The sequence below is a fragment of the Perognathus longimembris genome, chromosome 17 (assembly GCF_023159225.1).
Source record: "Perognathus longimembris pacificus isolate PPM17 chromosome 17, ASM2315922v1, whole genome shotgun sequence".
NCBI classification, from domain to species: Eukaryota; Metazoa; Chordata; class Mammalia; order Rodentia; family Heteromyidae; genus Perognathus; species Perognathus longimembris.
Window position 1 is genome coordinate 12827578 of NC_063177.1, and position 19349 is coordinate 12846926.

Genomic DNA, 19349 nt, shown 5'->3' on the forward strand with positions numbered 1-19349 from the left:
TAGAGAGTTACAGATCATCTTGTAGTTCCAATATATAATATGCAACTGAGTATCAATTTGTGATTTTTACTTAAAAGTGTGCATCTACAGATGAACATGAAGGGGAGAATATATGAATGTTCTGGAGTATATAAGAGTACTTGAGAATCACCATGTTTATTAGAATAATCATTATATTCATAAGACTTAAGTAACTAGATTTCTCAGTACGACTTTAACAGGAACCTATATATTAAAATCAATAAATACAATTCTAAATGCTTAAAATTCATTAGCAAAGCTTACGTATTAAATGGACTATTAATTAAAGACCTTTAAAAGGTGATTATTACACCATACTGGATTTATAAGTAGAATGTTTATGTTGATCTTAGAAACTAAAAGAACTAGTTTTTTATTAGCTCCTTTGTTTGTTCTTCTGTTAAATCTGCTGAAGGAAATTTTTTATGGACAGTTTAACCTACTCATACTTACTAACTATACAGTAACAGGTTATATGACTACTTCTTATTCTTTTACCTATGTCTTATTATTGACCTCTGATGTAGATATCACTTATTCAAAGAAAAGTGCATTTTCCAAAGTATATCTCTCCCAAATACCCTGAAATGTTTCTATGGAACAAAATAGATTTCTGGGGAAAAATCATACTTTAATCTTCTCTCAGTGAACATTGTAAAAACGATGATGAATTCTTGAAACTGAAAACTAATGACAACAGAAGTTATTGACTTCTGCTCAAACTCACCAGGCTATTCCTCTCCCCTCCACCTAATCTCATATTATGAATAAAATGAAATATAAAGCTAAGAAAATTTTTGGAATAGACAATATAGTTGAACAATTAAGTCAAGGAAAAGACAGAAGAAAGTATTACAACATATAAAGGTTTGCTGGAAGTATGGCTCATAGGATTGAGTTCTTGCCTAGCAAATCAAACCCTAGTATCAAGAGGAAAACACACATACACACACACACACACACACACACACACACGGGTTTATAATAACATACCTTTGGCAATACAGGATCATATAGCAAGTAACAAATGTAGGAAGGAACCAGGTCAAGTAAAGACATTAAGTCAGAAGCTCCAAAGCTACTAAAGTTTACTGGGTACTTTCCTCTGAATGGCCTAACCCTCAGTACAGTTTAAACTATGAATCATAGCAACCCTACAAAATAGGTTATACTGCTATTACCTGAGTGAAGAACTTGGGCCTTCAAGAATTTAAATGACCTTCCCAAAGCCTCAAAGATAGGAGGTGGCCAAACACATTTGAAGAGGCAGGCTGGTTAAGCAAAGAAACTGCAGAGACACTTCCCAGGCGTTAGTGTCCCTCTGGGGCTGTTTAACTGAGTTTGGCCTGTGGAATGTGGGTAGAATGGCATGTGCTACTTCTAGGCCTGACCCCTAAAACCTGATCCTCCACATGCCCTCATCTCTTGACTGCAGGCAAATCCACGGCAACCTGGGAGCCATATACTGAACTATCTGCCACCTGATTCTCTCTCTTTTTTTTTTTTTAATTTTTCATTTTATTCAAAGTTGGTACAGAAGTGCTAACATTTCCATAAAATAATTACTATACTTCAGTTACAGGACAAAATACAACAGAAAGGAATGTACTTAAAATATGGAACGGTTCACGAATTTGCGTGTCATCCTTGCGCAGGGGCCATGCTAATCTCTGTATCGTTCCAATTTTAGTATATGTGCTGCCGAAGCAAGCACTGATTTTCTTAACAACTCCAAAAGCTGTCCCAATACTCCCCAACTCACAGTAGAGTGTAACTTGTGAGAGAAATAAACCTTCACTATTTTAGATGATTATTCTGGAGATTCAACAGTTACCATAGTTAGCCTAAACTATAGTTAATTCAAAATGTGAATTCAAAATGTAACTTTGGTTTCATATTATTTATATTCTTTTTTTTGCTGGTCCTGGGGCTTGAACTCAGGGCCTGGGCTCTCTAACCCTGAGCTTCTCCATGCTCAGAGCTAGTGCCCTACCACTTGAGCCACAGCACCACTTCTAGCTTTTTTTTTATTTTTATTTTTTAGTAGTTTATTGGAGATAAGAGTCTCATGGGGACTTTTCTGCTTGGGCTGGCTTCAAACCCCAATCCTCAGATCTCAGCCTCCTGAGTAGCTAGGATTAAAGGTGTGAGCCACTGGTACCCAGCTACACTTTTAAAGCATATACATGTGAATGTAAAACAAATAGTAAATCTATAACAAATAGAACTTGCCATCTCAGCTAATACTGAGACAGAAGTAGAAGGCCTTCTAAACTCACTTTTCTAAGGCCTCCTTTAGCACCCTGCACATTTGCATGAATATAAAAAGGCAAAACTGCAAAATGGCAGCCCTCCCCTCTGGGTCAGTACAACTCCAGGTGGACCCTTCACCCAGATGCTTTTTAACTACTCAGACTGAACAAACAGCAACCATTTTAGATAATGCAGGCGCAACTACCTGGCTGGAAATTGAAAGAAAGGCTATACAATAGGGCCTGCTAGGTAGTTGACTGGAACCTGCTCTCTTTAGCAGCCTTTACATATGGACCTTTTCATGTCTTTTACTTCATTTCTCCTACCATCCTGCAGTACCACAATAAGACACAATGACCCAATCCAGAAGTTCACAGACACCACCAATGAGGAACCTTGCTGTCACTGCAGCAAACTTCAGTGTTAGGAAAGCAGCAGCTAAGAATCACTTGCTTCCTGAACATACCTCTGAAGGGGGAGGAGGTTCCACCTGAGAGAGAGGGGGTTCAGACCAACCCTCTGAAGCCAGCAGACGGATCTCAGAGAGGGATTTTACCCTTTAAATAAACCCTTCCTGCCCAAACATCTCAAATACTATGGCAGCCAGACATGGAGTGTTTCTGGGATCCAGAAGAAAATTGTTAGCCAATTGCAAGGAGTATAGTTCAGACAACCTCTGGCTGTTAGGGTTACCAAGATTCCAGAACTCCACTAGGCTTGAGTGCATGACATTACATTCTTCCCAGGCAGCCTCCAGCCCATGACTTCTCACACCAGGAGGACTTAGAGCAGGCATTTATGCCCAACCTTGGGCTCTTCTAATGGGTAATGGCACTGATTAGCTGGTCAGGCTTCACCAGATCTACATTATTGTGTGAGGCTCCCCCAGAGAACCTACTGCAGTCTCTTCTCTTCAAAAGTGTGGGATCTGCATCATGGTCTGAGGGCTTTTCTTGCCCATTCTGCTTCCCCTTTCATCTTTCTTGGGATTCACTCCCTAACAAACTTCATGAAATCCTAATCTGAATGAAGCATCTGCTCTCAAACACAACTAGCACAGCACAGGAACCACTGGACATCCAAACCTGTGTGCTGCATTCTTCATGCAGCCTCCCTGCTTCCCCCACACCATTCCACTCATCTTTGGTCCCCTTGTTTGAAGTACTTGTTCAAATTCTGGCCTAATGGACCAACTAGCAGGGGTGGGGTGGGGGTGGGGATGTTACCCATCCTGTCTCAGCCCCCATGGCAACAAAACTCTACCATCCATAACCTCCTTGTTAAATCCTAGTGTTTTATCATAGCACTAAGATAAACTAGTTGGAATTATACTCCTCTTTTCAGCCAAGAGCCCAGAATTTAAAATCGTTACCAAGATTTCCAATCAACTATCTTTACACACAACAAATCAGACTGAGTTCACATCCTCAAATTATATGTGTTCTTTAAAAACCATAATAAAGGGCCAGGATGGAGCTCAGGGGCACATGCTTAGCATGCTGGGGTCCCTGGGCTCCATTTCCAGCACTGCAAAACACAAACAACAAGCAAACCATCCCTCAAAAACACAAGTAAGTCACTGGAGTAAATATATCTTTTAATTCCCTAGTCCTTAGAGTGCTTTAAAATGGCAGGTCACTTGGAGATTGTAGTGCAAGCATCCAGATAACTCTTAAAAGCACTAACTTAACAGTAAGCTGTCTCACAATTTTAAGACAAAGGAAATAGTAGGATTTTTTCACAGTTCTTGGACACTAACAAGGATGTATTTAAAAGTATTACATATCCTTTATCTAATAGTTTATCAACAGGATTAATGCAGAATAACCAATATATTATTCTTATTTTCTTACTCTGTGCAAATAAGTTTGGTTGGGAGCCCCATCCCTAAAATTTTTCATCACAGTGTTCTTGTGTAGCTTTCAAAAATTTCCATCTTAGTTGCTGTAGACATCCACGGTGCCCCAAGTGCCAAGGAGGCATCTCGCCCACCCAGATCCAAGGGTATGGGCAAGACAAGCAGCTCAGGGGCTGGGACATAAGTGAAAGAGCCATGGACTGAGACTAAGGCAAACCAAGTTTATAATTAGAGCACTGCTCCTAAAGCAAGGGATGTCATTGAGACAAATCACTACACCTCAGGGGCCTCAATTTCCTTCTTCGAATTAAAACGGAAAAATTACTCCTTTGGAAAACAAAACAAAACTTCACGAGTTCTGACTGCTCACCTGCCAGCATCAGGTCAGCCATCTCTTTGCAATAGCCAAGATGCCATTTGTGAAGCTAAATCAAACCCTATTCACTTTTCCTGACACTACAGAAATGTTCTGTCTTGTTTTCAAACACACCCCGTGGTTATCAGCATCTAAATCGGTGCCAAGTCCAGAAAGATGGACCCGCTGATGAAAACCAGCGCCCAGCTGTCTCTCCACCAAGCTCACATCATTTCTGAGGAAATAAAAACCTGACACCCAGTGAAGTTTCTAGCATCCCAGAAAAAGCACGGCTTATTTTGGGGGAAGAAATAGTCACAATCAAGCGCGCCTGGTCTGAGTATGAGTAACAAACCAGCTGACGGGTCGCCACCTTCCACGGGACTCCAGAAAGTCTATGCTATGCAAATGATGCTCTGCAAAAAGGGACAATGAGCCTGAAAGCCACTGCCGAGCCCCAATTTTCCTCGCAAATGCCAGCGAGTCTTCGAGAACTGCCTTGGCAGCACAGGCGACCCCGTCCCGCTGCAGAGAAGGGGGGAGGGGTAGGGTGCGGTGGGGGTCACAGCTAAGCCTGCACACGAGACCCCAACCAGAAACCTCTCCAAGCGCCCGCCCGGCCTGCCCGCCCCTGCCCGCCCCACGGCGTCCGGGGGGACCCGGGACTTCCAGGTGCGTGTCTGCAGCGAGTGGCATTTCCTGGTCGCGGAGCGAGCACAGGTAATTTCACAACCCCAACAGCGCATTCCAGAAGCAAGAATCACATCCCGGGAACTTCGCCTTTCCACTCGCCCCACTCCGCGGCGGCGCAGCGGGAAGCGCGGCGGCCGCCGGCCAGGGAGGCGGGTGGGGGAAGGGCGCCTGGCCAAGGAGGGGGCGCGGCGCGACCCCTGCCAACAGCACAAACCTGAGTCGGGATCCTCGGGCCGCCCAGAGTGGTTGCCCATGCTCAGCCGATTCAGCTAGCAGCCGACTTTGGCGAGCCTCCGACCGGGTGTCCACTGTGCCGCAGCGCGCGCGCCGGCTTGGACGGGTGAGGCAGCTGCGTCCGCGGGTCCGCTCCAGTCAAAGAAAGAGCCAGGCGCCTTCCAGTTCCCGGCGGCGGCCGGCAGAGCCGCTCCTCGCGCCCGCGGGCGGAACACGCCCCCTCCTCTGCATATTCCCCGCCCCCTCCAATCCACTCTGCCCGCCTGATTAGACCCGCCTCCTTATCTGCATTCCGCCCGACTGACCCGGACCAACTCCACGTTGTCCTCCAGGCGCGGCCCGCCCACCTCATCTGCATGCCGCCCACCCACTTCATCTGCATATCGATCTTCAGTGTCCCGCCCACCTCATCTGCATGTCGATCTTAAGTGTCCAAGGGCCGCTCCTGACAGTGGGAAGGCTGCACCAGCTGACCGACTTCAAGCCTCCACCCGCCCACACTGCAGCTGGACCAGGTAGGCTGGAAAAACCCTACTGCGGGAAGGCTGAAGCCAAGGGCCACCGGAAAGGCAGGGCCTTGCGCGGTTGTGTCAAATTATAACAGGACAAAAACCGAGGGCTGGTACCAGGCAGACGCTTAATAAATATTTTGGGGGACGTATGAATGAATGAATGAATGTGGAACAAACAACTGTTGAAGAGAAGAAAAACAATGCTGACAAAGCCTTGCTTACAACCCAAAAGGAATACTGTCAGAAATAATAAAAGTGCATGCCAATCATAAGCATGAGATCCATTGCCACTGTCAGAAATGACTAATTTAGGAAGATCACCTTGAGCAATTTTCAATTTAAAGTGAAAACACTCAGCATTAAACCTTGCAGTGATAATGCTTAGGACTAGCAAAATAATTAGTAGGATGAGAGTTTCTGCCTCCTGCATTATTTAACACTGATTCTTTTAGTCTGTATTACCTGATTATCAAATTTTTAGGGCACATAGATCACTTTCTGAGTCTTAAAGTTGTATTCACTTGGTTTTTCAGGATGCCACACTCTACTAGTTTGTGGTCCACCACCTTTTCAGTTGCCTTTGTTGGGTCTCCACACCTCTTAGATCTCTAGACTCTGGAAAACCCTAAAACTCAGCCAGGCACCTCTCTACTTTCAGCCTTTTTTATCTCTCAGTCTGTGGTTTTTAACATATATCTATGAGAAGGGTGGAAGGGGAAAAGATTAGAGAGGCGATGAGAAAGATAAAATGTTACATATATGTGCATATGTACACATATATACACATCCATACATTTATGCGCATATATACATGAAAACGACAGAAAATGGCCAGAAGTGGCGCTGTGGCTCAAGTGGTAGAGTGCTAGCCTTGAGCAAAAAGAAGCCAGGGACAGTGCTCAGGCCCTGAGTCCAAGCCCCAGGACTGGCCAAAAAAAACACCAAAAAAAAAACCAAAAAACACCCACTAAATGCTTTGAAAAGGAAGGGAGGAAAAAGGAGTGGGAATAGTATGGGAGGATAAATTTTTTGGAGGAATACTGTGTTCATGTATGACAATGAAATCTTCTCACATTATGAATATATGTCAACTCAAAAATTAAAATAAAGCAAAATGGTCAGCCACTGGTGGCTTACCCCTATAATCCTAGCTACTCAAGAGGCTGAGATCTGAGGATCATGGTGAAGCTAGGCTGGACAGGAAGGTTTTATCTCCAATTAACTATCAAAAAGTTAAAAGTGAAGCTATGGATGAAGTGGTAGAGCACTAGCCTTGAGCAAAAGAAGCTAGGGACTACACCCAGACCCTGAGTTCAAGCCCTAGGACTGGCACACAAAATAAATAAATAAAACAAAATGCCATATATCTCCAATCTAGTTCACTCTCTGAACTCCAGACATACTTATCTAAGTGCCCTTTTTCCAGAGAGGGCAATATTGGGGTTTGAACAAGTCTTGGACTTACTAGGCAGATGCTCTACCCTTTGAGCTACACTCCTAGCTGTTTTTGTTGTTGTTGATGATAATTTTTTTTTAAAATAAGGTCTCACATGTATGCCCAAGCCAGCTTGGAAAGCAACCAGTTTATACTTCCCATAAATCTGGAATGACAGGTGCATGCTACCATGCTGAGCTATTGGGTGAAATAGGAATCTTGCAAGTTTTTTTGCCCAGTCTGGCTCAAACTGTTATCCTCCTGATCTCTGCCTAAGTAACTAGGATTACAGGTGTAAGTCACCATGCTTTCTCAACACCTCCTCTTGATAACTGCACTTACACGTCCAATCAGCAATTCCATTTCAACAAGAACTAAATAGAGTTTCTTTCTCCTCTATCTTCTCTTTGTCCATAAATGGAAACTGCATTCCTCCCGTGACTCAGGCCAACAACCTCAATTCTCCTCACATGCCACATCAGTGTAGCCTGTCAATATACAGTGCACATTTCATAAAGGCTGCCACATCTGAGGACTTCTTACTTCCTGCACTGTCATCTCCTGCCAGAATAACTACAATTGTCTCCCAACAGGCTCTCTTCTCCTACCCCTCCCTGCATATTCTGTTCTCCACATAATAGTGAGTGATGCTTCTAAAATCTAGCTCAAATCAGGCCACACCTCATGGCACCTCCACTTAACAATGCTCTGATGTCTGTCTCACACAGAAAAAGTCAAAGTCCATGGCCTCCAAGTCCCTGAAAAATCCTTATCTCTCACCTTCCTGATCTCAGAGGTCTCCTTGCCATTCCTCAAATGAACCAAACATTTTCTCACCTACAGCCCTTTACACTTGCTGTTCCCACTCCCTACAATACAACACTCTTGCCCAGATAGCTATGTTATGGCTCACTCTCACTTCCCAGGTAGGTCTCTGCTCAAATGCCATTCTATTATGAAGTGCTTTGCTCACCACACCACCTTATATAGAAAAGCAGACCTTCAATATAGACACTCCTGTGTTTTGCTGAGTTCCGTGACACATTGCCATTAAGTACAGTAGTCCCCTTCAGCCATCAGGGATATGTTCCAAAACCTGGAGGAGATCCCTGAAACTGATGATATCATTGAACCTATATATACTATCGTTTTTCCTTCACATTCATACTTAGAATAAAATTTAATTTTAAATCAGGCACAGTAAAAGACAAACAATAACTTACTACAGATTTTACCAACAGTAGCAAATTATTTTTTCTTTGTTAAGAAATACACACTTGCATACTAAACAGCACTATTCTGATACATGGAGCCATTGTTAAGTGAAATAAAGTTACTTGAGGGCTGGGATGTAGCTCAGTGGCAAAGCACTTGCCCAGCAAGTGCAACGTCCTGGGTTTGATCCCCAGTACCAAAACAGAAAAGACCAAATATATATATACAGTTAAAAGTTACTTGAAGGCCAGGCACTGGTGGGCTCATCATGTCTGTAATCCTAGCTACTCAGAAGGCTAAGACTTGAAGGATCTCAGATTGAACCCAGACTGGGCAGACCTGTAAGATTTCATCTTCAGTTAAGAAGCAAAAAGACTAGAGGTGTGGCTCAAGTAGTAGAATGCCAACTTTGAGCAAAAAGCTGAAGAAAAACAAAAGGCCTTAAGTTCAAGTCCTAATACTGTCATATACAAAAAAAAATTACTTGAAAGCAAACACTATGCTATGTGACAATGACTCTATTAAAAGGTGAAAAATGTAACTGAAAGTAATTGACTCCTCTGTTTCCAGAATTACAATTTATGAAATGTCATTCTGAGCTTGTGCACATTGCAACAGTGGCATAACTTCATTAGACAGGCACATTATATACTTATCCATAGAGGTTGGACTGGTAATTTTTTTTTTGCCAGTCCTGGGCCTTGAACTCAGGGCCTGAACACTGTACCTGGCTTCTTTGGTTCAAGACTAGCATTATACCAATTGAGCCACAGTGCCACTTCTGGCTTTTTTTGTGTGTATATGTGGTACTGAGAAATCAAACCCAGGGCTTCATGTATGCTAGGCAAGCACTCTACCACTAGGCCACATTCCCAGCCCCTGGTAATTAATTCTATAAAATGTCAAGTGTAGCCAGGTGCCAATGGTTCACACCTGTAATCCTAGCTACTCAGGAGGCTGAAATCTGAGGATCTTGGTTCAAAGCCAGCTCAAGAAGGAAAGTCCCCGTGAGACTCTTATCTCCAATTAACCACTCAAAAAACAGAAGTGGCACTGTGGATCAAGGTGGTAGAGCACTAGCCTTGAGCAAAAGAGCTCAGGGACAGTGCCCAGGCCCTGAATTCAAGCCCCAAAATACACAAAAGCAAACAGGCAAAAAAAAAAAAAGTCAAGTGCTTATTGTATCTCTTTATGAACACATGACAAGTAAAACACCAACCCAACCGCATTGTCTTATGCAGTCAGTCATGAGTGTAGTTCAGATTGCCTCTCCTGGCTTGCTTTATTTATTTACTTAATTTATTTGGCAGCACTGGGGTTAGAACTGAAGGCCTCATTCTGGAAGGGAAGCACCGCACTTGAGCCAAGCCTTCAGCCTTATGTCTTCTCTTTAATACAGCCCTTTTCTCTTACAAGAGCAAATTCCATTTGTTTACCCTGCTCACTAGTGCCTACTTTTGTTTCGAATTATATCATTCCTCCCAACTTTTCAAAAAGCAAATCTGTCTCAGGTTATAAAGTTCCCTGTGGCTTCCATGTACTTTTCAGAAGAGATCCTCAAGTCTTAGGCCTGGTACATAAGATCCTTCATCATCTTGAGCCTCAGTTCAACCCGTTCTGTTGCAGCTTCATCTGTTGACAGTGCAGCACACCTTCCACTTTATATCCCAGTAACTTAAGCAATTAGACTTCCCAGAGAGCAGCTATTTAATGCCTTAAGCCTCTGTAATTTTAAATCTGCTCTACTCTCTTCTATAACTTGGATGCCCAGCAAATGCCTATTCATTGGTTATGACCTGAATTGCCCCTGCCACCCAGAAGGCTGTTTGAAGCTCTAACCTTCAATGTGAGGTTCTTGGAAATAGGGTTTTTAAGAGGCAGTTAAAGTTAAATGAAGTTATCAGGGTGAGACCCTACTAATAGGATTAGTAGCTTTAAAAGAAGGACACCCCTATCATATAGAAATGCAATGAGAATGAGAATTTGTTTAAGCACAGCCTTCACCAGAACCCAACTGTGCTAGTACGGTGATATGACTTCCAGCCTGTAGCATTGTGAGAAATAAATTTATGTTCTTTAAGCTGCTTGATTGTGTATTTTCTGAGAGCTACCCATGTATACTAATAGATCATCTTTTAAATTCTTGCTCTGGCATCACTCTGACAGAATTCAGTACTATCTCCCTCCCAGCACTTGTCCTGCTTATTCTCCATGTAACTACACTATTTTAGCCATTCTTCTTACATGCCATTCTTCCTTATTTGCCCTACAATATGAGTAAAATATTTTTCTTTTCTTTTTTTTTTTTTGCAAGTATTGGGGCTTGAACTCAGAGCCTTATGCTCTCACTTAACTTTTTTCCACTCAAGGCTGGTACTCTTACACTTGAGCCATAGCTCCAGTTCTGGTTGTTTTTTTTTTTTTTTTTTCTTAGTTAACTGGAAACAAGTCTCATGGACTTGAAGTCCAGGATGGCTTCTAACCATGATCCTCAGACATGAGCCTCATGGGTAGGTAGGATTGTATGATCCACTGGTACCCAGCTTAAATATTAATTTTTCAAACAAAAAGTCTATGATTATTTTAAATCTCTAAAGAATTCTTTGTTATCTATAGAAATTCTGTTACTGTAATGAGAAGACTATTATAAAAACTTCAGTTCTACCCAGAGGAAATTTTGTATGTTCTTTCCTTCTTTCTTTCCTCCTGTCTTCTTTCTTTCCTCCTGTCTTCTTTCTTTCTTTCTTTCTCTCTTTCTTTCTTTCCTCCTTCCTTCCTTCCTTCCTTCCTTCTTTCCTTCCTTCCTTCCTTCCTTCCTTCTTTCCTTCCTTCCTTTCATTTTTGGCAGTCCTGGGGCTTGGGACTCAGGGCCTAACTGAGCACGGTCCCTGCCTTCTTTTTGCTCAAGGCCAGCACTCTACACTTGAGCCACAGCGCCACTTCTGGCTTTTTTTTTTTTGTTTATATAGTGCTGAGGAATCAAACCCAGGGCTTCATGCATGCTAGGCAAGCACTCTACCTCCAAGTCACATTCCCAGCCTAAAGAAAACTTTAAGAGATAGTGTACTGATGGCTCATACCTTTAAGCCCATCTACTCAGGAAGCTGAGTTCTGAGGATTAAAGTTTAAAGACAGCCTGGACAGACAAATCCAAGTTTTTTATTTCCAATTAACCAGCAAAAACGTCAGAAATGAGATGTGGTTCAAGTGGCAGAGCACCAACTTTAAGTGAAAAAGGCAAGCCAGAGCATGAGTTCAAGCCTCAATACACCGGCCAAAAAAAAAAAGCAGCACACAATGACTGGTCAGGCTATGTCAGTCACATAAATCACATATACTGAGCCAATGAGAACCAACTGTCACAGGAATCAGCAATCTATGCTCATCTCAGCCACCTGGAAGTGGAGTTCATATGCTCAGACTAGTGATTAATGGCCTCACAATGGCTCCATTGTGACTAGAATGCTGATGTCTAAGGTGCTTGTGATGCTTGTAAAACAGAAACAATGGGACAGGAAGGTGACTCAGTAACAGAGCATGTGTGAGGCCCTAGGTTTGATCCTCTGCACCAGCTGGAGGCTCACGCCTGTAATCCTAGCTACTTAGGAGGCTGAGATCTGAGATTATGATTTGAATCCAGCCAAAGCAGGAAAGTCCATGAGACTCTTATCTCCAATTAATCACAGAAAAAGCCAGAAGTGGCACTGTAGCTTAAGTGGTAGAGTGTTAGCCTTGAGTGAAAAAAATTAAGGGCTAGGATTTAGACTGTGGTCCAGCTCCAGTACCAGCACATACATGTGCGTGCACACATACACATACACAGACACACACACACAATGAAGGGTGGTTTTCTATAGTAGATAGGGTGACGATATCCTTATCTATAAGTTGTTCATATTTAATGTTTACTCTAGTGCACATGTAATTTTTTGGGTTTTTTACTTAAAAAGTCACAGAAATTTTTATTTTTTTTTTTTTTTTGGCCAGTCCTGGGGCTTGGACTCAGGGCCTGAGCACTGTCCCCTGGGCTTCTTCTTGCTCAAGGCTAGCACTCTGCCACTTGAGCCACAGCGCACTTCTGGCCATTTTCTGTATATGTGGTGCAGGGGAATCGAACCTAGGGCCTCATGTATACGAGGCAAGCACTCTTGCCACTAGGCCATATCCCCAGCCCCCACAGAAATTCTTAAGTGCAAATAAAATCACTTATATTGCCAAAGATTCTTCATTATCTCAGAAGAACACTAATAACCCTTGTATATATACAATTATTCAGCATATATTCAGTTTTTCCTCATAATACTATTAAGAACTAAGTTTTAAACTGAAGAATGCTAGATGAGAGCTCCTAACTTTAGTATAATAATCAAAGTACCACTGTCTCAATATCATAATATCAAACTTTCATTTAAATTTTTACTGAAAGACTCAACCAATAAGAAAACAGAGAGAAATGATGATTGTGCTTGGTAACTCAGGTTTAACTATTATGAATTCATGCCAATTTGGTTTCATCTACCACCATCTACTTCTCCCTGGCAATCACTTTGAATGCAAATCTCAGACATCCTAAATCATTAGTAAATATTTTAGCAAGTATTTACAAAAGTAAAGGTTTTTATGAATTTATTGCCTATACTGGGTTTGAACACAAGACCTCATCACACTTAGCTTGTTTGCTTGTCTGGTGCTCTATCACTTGAGTCACACCTCCAGTTATAGCTTTTGCTGGTTAATTTGGAGATGAGAGTCTCTAGGATTTGTGTTCCTTGGCTAAATTCCTACCACGATCATAGATCTCAGCCTCTCCGGTAGCTAGGATTACAGGTGTGAGCCACCACTGCCCTGAAAGTTGCATATTTTTATTAAATTATGACTATACCACTATTCACCTATTCACATGATGAAAGCCCACAGTAATGGCATATGCAACTAAAACTCTCATGCATTCATGTGAGTGCAGATATACATGTGAGTACAGGGGTATAACCACTTTGGAATTCTAGCAGTTTCTTACAAACTACATATATCCTATATATGAAGCATCAATTTCATGCTGTGATATTTTCCCAAATGTAGTAGAAAAATTACTTCTACAAAAAAATCTGCACACAGATATTCACAGCTGTATTTGTAACTGCAAAAATTAGAAAACAGTGACATTGTCCTAAACTGTGGCACATCAGACAATGGAATATTAGTGCTAAAAAGACAATGACTGTCAAGACATGAAAAAAACAAACATGAAGTATCTATGTGAAAGAAACCAGTCTTCAAGGCTGTGCACTGTATCATTTCAGCTATGAGACATTTTGGAAAAGGCAGGACAACCGAGACAGGAAAAACCATGGCTGCCAGGTATTTGGGAGGGAGGAATGAAAAAGTGTGGCACAAGAAGCTTGTGAGACTGTACAATAATAATGTCAAAGACACATTCCACTAAACAATTGTACAATATGCAAAACCCACAGAATGTGTAACACCAAACATGAACCCTAATGTAAATTATAGTCTCAGGTAGACTCACTGGAAATGTACCACACTATTTCAAGATGCAAAATGGAGATCTATGGGAACTTCTATTATTTCACTCATTTATCTAAAAGATAATCTTTAAATTATTTTTGAAGTTATGATCTACAGGGTTCTGGTGCCTCATGCCTATAATCCTAGCTACTCCGAAGGCTGACTATCTTGCAGTCTGAATTTCTACCTGCGCATTTTTCGCAACCATGTTTCCCTAGAATGGAAAAGTTTAGAGGTACAAAAGGGGGTCATGTTACCAGTCACAATGGTATTTTTCTGGTTCTAGTCATTTACTACAAATTGACCTTTGTCCCCACTACAATGTTTTATTTATTTCTGAGCCTCACAGGAATGCAGCACCTTTTTCTTTTTTTTTTTTTTTTGCCAGTCCTAGGCCGTGAACTCAGGGGCCTAAGCACTGTCCCTAGCTGCTTTTTTGCTCAAGGCTAGCCACTCTGCCACTTGAGCCACAGCGCCACTTCTGGCCATTTTCTGTATATGTGGTGCTGAGGAATCGAACCCAGGGCCTCATGTATATGAGGCAAGCATTCTTGCCACTAGGCCATATCCCAGCCCTGCAGCACCTTTTTCAAAGCAAGGAATCTCAATGAATTCAGTGCATGCTCTTTAGTTTTTCTTTTCCCAAACCTGAGAAACTCAGCTACAGCAATCCAGCCACCCATGCACAACTTCATGAGGAACCTCCTATTGCCTCTTCCTTTCTCTCTGTCTCTGTCTGTCTGGCTGTCTCTCTGTCTCTCTCCCTCTCTCTCTCTGTCTCCCTCTCTGTCTCCCTCTCTCTCTGTCTCCCTCTCTCTCTGTCTCTCTCTGTCTCTCTGTCTCTGTCTCTGTCTGTCTCTCTCTCTCACATTCACACACACACACACACACACACACACACACACACACACCACACACACATGCTGGTACTGGGGCCTGGATGCTATTCCTTAGCTTTTTCTGCTCAAGCATGCTACCACTTGAATCACAACTCCACTTCCAGTTCTTGGGTGCTTAATTGGAAATAAGAATATCATGGACTTTCCTGCCACTGCTGGCTTCAAAAATGGGATCCTCAGGGGCTGGGGATATGGCCTAGTGGCAAGAGCGCTTGCCTCGTATACTTGAAGCCCTGGGTTCGATTCCCCAGCACCACATTACAGAAAATGGCCAGAAGTGGTGCTGTGACTCAAGTGGCAGAGTGCTAACCTTGAGCAAAGAGAAGCCAGGGACACTTTTAGATGTTGCTGCACATTTCATTAGAGTCCCTTCTTCCAATTCTTTTGGGTATATACCAGACATGAGAATGCTAGATCACATTCTGTTTTACTTTCTAGGACATTCCTTTGCTATGCACTCTTTAAGCTATCAAGCATAACTCATTTAAATAAAAAACAATGCCATTTTCTTATCAAAAACTGAAAATAAAATATTAAATTAAAAAATTAAAAAAAAGAAAATACCATATAGTACTAAAAGTAATAAAGTGGTTTTATGTGTACTAAGCTCAATATAACAGAAGACAAGCTATTTCCATGACTTAGAAGAACTTAAATTCCTTTATTCAGTAAGTAATAGTCAATACCTATTTTGTACATGACACTATTCAAGTTTTCCATATTCTGAAGGAGGAAAAAAAGCTCAACTTTCTTATGAAGCCAAAGGCCAATTTACTGAACAAGGACTGAGTTCCCACAACAAAGCAAGCCAAGTGAAACTGAAGAGAAAGAGTAAAGGGAAAGGTAACAAAGCCATGTAACTGAGTCAGACTCTGAGTTCCTTAGGTAAACAGCTTGCAGATTGGTCTAGAAAACATGCCAAACTATGAAAAAAGTGGCGGGAAAATCTAAGAGGTTCAATGTGAGGGTGATAAGCAGATTAGTGGTTGCCTGGAGCTCATCATAGAAACAGACAGACTAGAAAGGGAAGGAGAGATCTGGGGAGGGAGAGAGACAAATGTTTTTAAACCCATTTGTGATGATAGCTGTAATGCATTTACTTTATTAAATATCACTGGATCAATATATTTTATATGGATAAATTTTATGGTATGTAAGTTATTCTTCAATAAAGATATTTGTGTGTGTGTGTGTGTGTGTGTGTGTGTGTGTTTTAAGATCAAGAGATAAATTACAAGCGCTTTCTAGGCTGTATTCTTTCCACACTAAAAACAGCCCCATTCTTACTTTGAATCTATTAATATAACTGAAGCCCTGGGTGCTTTGCCTGCTGGGAATGAAGGCTGAAAGTACACAGGCTTTGAGGAAGAGAAGATAAGGGGAAGGAAGGGGAGAGGGGTCCTCTGACCTGAGAGGTGCCTGGTTACTGAACCAGGTTCAATTAAAAGCAACCAAGGGTAACTAGGCAGTACAGGGTGGGATGTGGAGAGTATCCTAACAAATGGGAATATGGTACTGCTGGAGATTTTAAAAGGAAAATGCAAATCCTGTGGGAGTTGCTCCAGAAAGGCCTTTTGAAGCAGGTGCTGCTCAAGAACATTGAGAACAGCATTTCTGTTGGTGTCTGCAGAGTAGGGGTGGGGGGCCCCCAGAATGGGCATTCCCATCCTGAACAAGCAAGGCAAATTAGGCCTTGTCACCTCACTGAAAGGCTAATTGTCTACAAAAGTCACAACAAGGGCAAGAGATAAGGCATTGGATCATGTGAGTCAAGGCAAGCGGGTACCCTTGGTGCCTTACCTGGTGAAGAGCCTTGAAGGTTGTGGAGCGGAGAAGAGTCTGGTGAAAGCTAAGGCTCAGGAAGACATCCGGTGCTCCTCAGCTTTTCTCTTTTGCACCTTCCACTTAACATTTCTCACATAGCCAACCCACCAGAATAGCCAGGGTATTCCCATGTCATCAGACACACTGACAGATACTCTCAGCAAGATGAAAACTTTTGACCAGTGAAGTGTCATCTTCCCAAAGATACAGGAGCACTGCTACTCCCAGTGCTGGTTTGACTGTACATTGAGAGTCAGGAGCATGTGTCCCCAAACCTGTTTATGCTTGTATTTTATCTGCATAAGTTAATTATTACATAAGCCAATGAACTGAGAGAGGTGAGATAGGGAGAGCAGGAAGTAGGAAGGAAGGGAGGGAGGAGAAGGGAGGGAGTGAGGGAGAAAGGAGAGGGAGGGAGGAAGGGAGGGAGGGAGGGAGGGAGGGAGGGATATTTTTCAGGAGCCACAAATGAATGGATTGAACCACTGAAAATGCCAGTAGCTCTATAAAAGATTAGGTAAGGATTAGTATTAGGTGAAGATTAGGTATGGAATCATCTTAAGTATCAATATTCTTGCTCATATTTTACAAAACTAAACAACTAAAGCTAGAAATCATAGACCATGGAAGTCAAAGAACATTCATTATCAATATGGAAAGATGTGAAGCAACTCTAATAGTGAATGGTGCAATTTTTTCCTTAAAAAAAAGAATTCTGGGCTGGGAATATGGCCTACTGGAAAGAGTGCTTGCCTCATATACATTATGCCCTAGGTTTGATTCCTCAGCACCACATATATAGAAAAAGCCAGAAGTGGTGCTGTGACTCAAGCTGGCAGAGTGGTAGCCTTGAGCAAAAAGAAGCCAGGGACAGTGCTCAGACCCTGAGTTTAAGCCCCATGACTGGCAAAAAAAAAATTATGATTTAACAAACATTTTCAACTAACTGGCCCCCAAAGTTCCCAATTATACATGGTAAGAGAGGAAGCCAGAAAACTAAGCAGCTGGCCCCAAGGCACACATGACATTTTACCAGGGAGGCTAGAAAATCCTCGGCATGTTGAGTCTGACTCCGAATCAGTAGCCAATTCTGACTGGAAGTGAAAGGAGGAGGTTCCTGGAAATCCAGTGTGATGTTCTTGGGGTACTCAAGTAAACACGAATACCTGGATAATAACTGAACATAAGACAAGTAGCCTTGGTAAAACAGGAGTTGGCAGAAACCTCTAAGCTAATGGTCTGGGAAGCACATCTTGAGAAGGAACAAGGTGGTTTAAAATGGTAAAGACAGAGCTGGACATCTGTAATCCCAGTACTTGGGAGGCTAAGGTGAAAGGCTGCAAGTTTGAGGCCAGCTATGTTTCAGTCCACTATGTAGCAAAACTGAAATCTTAAAAAAAAAAAAAGGCAAAAGCCTCCCAATGTTCTCTCAGCATTGATTATAATTCTATTTTCTCTCAGGCATATCACTATTGTCAAATCTTAGTGATACAGGAAACTGAAGTTCAGAAAAACCATCAGTGAGGTTCACTTTCCTGGACCAGGGAAATTCCAGGCCTTGTGTTTGTAGTAATGAACTGCTGTGAATAATAACAAACAACTTAAGACACAGGTATTGAGAGACAGAAACCAGAGTTGATTTTTTCCAGAACACAATCTTGCTTTGCTTGCTTGCTTTGGGAAGGGTCCTAGCTATGAAGCCTAGACTTGTCTTGAACTTTGGGGCTCAATTATCCTCTTGAGTGCTGGAGCTACCAGTGTCTACTATCTTGCTTGCATTTAAAAGAAAAGTACAAGTACAGAAGGGTGTGTCCCTATTTACGGTCCTTTGTATGGGAAGGAAGCGGGAGAGATATTTGCTTCTCCACATTGAGTAGCTCTAGAAAGATTCCAATTGTACATCTTCAGTGCCCTGGCTAGCTTGCCAAAGGGACAGGACTAAACTTTCCACTGTGAATTATGCTATTTATTTATTTATTTATTTATTTTTGGCCAGTCCTGGGCCTTGGACTCAGAGCCTGAGCACTGTCCCTGGCTTCTTTTTGCTCAAGGCTAGCACTCTGCCACTTGAGCCACAGCGCCCCTTCTGGCCATTTTCTGTATATGTGGTGCTGAGGAATTGAACCCAGGGCTTCATGTATACGAGGTGAGCACTCTTGCCACTAGGCCATATCCCCAGCCCCTATTTATTTTTTTAAATGAACAAAAATTTAAATGTTTACCTACTAAAAGAGGAAGAGCTAAATATCAAACCTGATGGTAGCAGATTTTTTTTTGTTTTTTTTTTTTGCCAGTTTAGGGCTTGAACTCAGGGCCTGGGCACTGTCCCTGAGCTTCTTTTGCTCACAGCTAGCACTCCACCACTTGAGTCAAAGTGCCACTTCTGGCTTTTTCTGTTTTTGTGATACTGAGGAATCGAACCCAGGGCTTCATGCATGCTAGGCAAGCACTCTACCACTAAGCCACATTTCCAGCCTGTGAGCAGATTTTTAAAGGACTGGGTTGTGAAGAGACCTAGTGATCA

The 19349-nt window shown here is 42.3% G+C and overlaps 1 protein-coding gene and 1 non-coding gene across 9 annotated transcripts in view; both read right to left on the reverse strand.

Moving 5' to 3' along the window:
• The window catches only part of Specc1 (sperm antigen with calponin homology and coiled-coil domains 1), a 273509-nt gene that overhangs the window by 132193 nt on the left and 121967 nt on the right, over nucleotides 1-19349 (reverse strand). The window contains exon 1 of one of the 8 annotated variants that reach the window (XM_048366747.1): nucleotides 5395-5573. The exons of the other annotated variants lie outside the window; for them this stretch is intronic. Within the exon in view, the coding sequence (XP_048222704.1) occupies nucleotides 5395-5434 (40 nt within the window). The 5' untranslated portion in view covers nucleotides 5435-5573. Of the gene's footprint in view, nucleotides 1-5394; nucleotides 5574-19349 lie in introns of those variants that run through there. 8 annotated transcript variants of the gene reach the window in all.
• LOC125366654 lies at nucleotides 1632-1735 on the reverse strand. Its single transcript, XR_007213941.1, has one exon. It is a non-coding gene; the product is annotated as a U6 spliceosomal RNA (small nuclear RNA).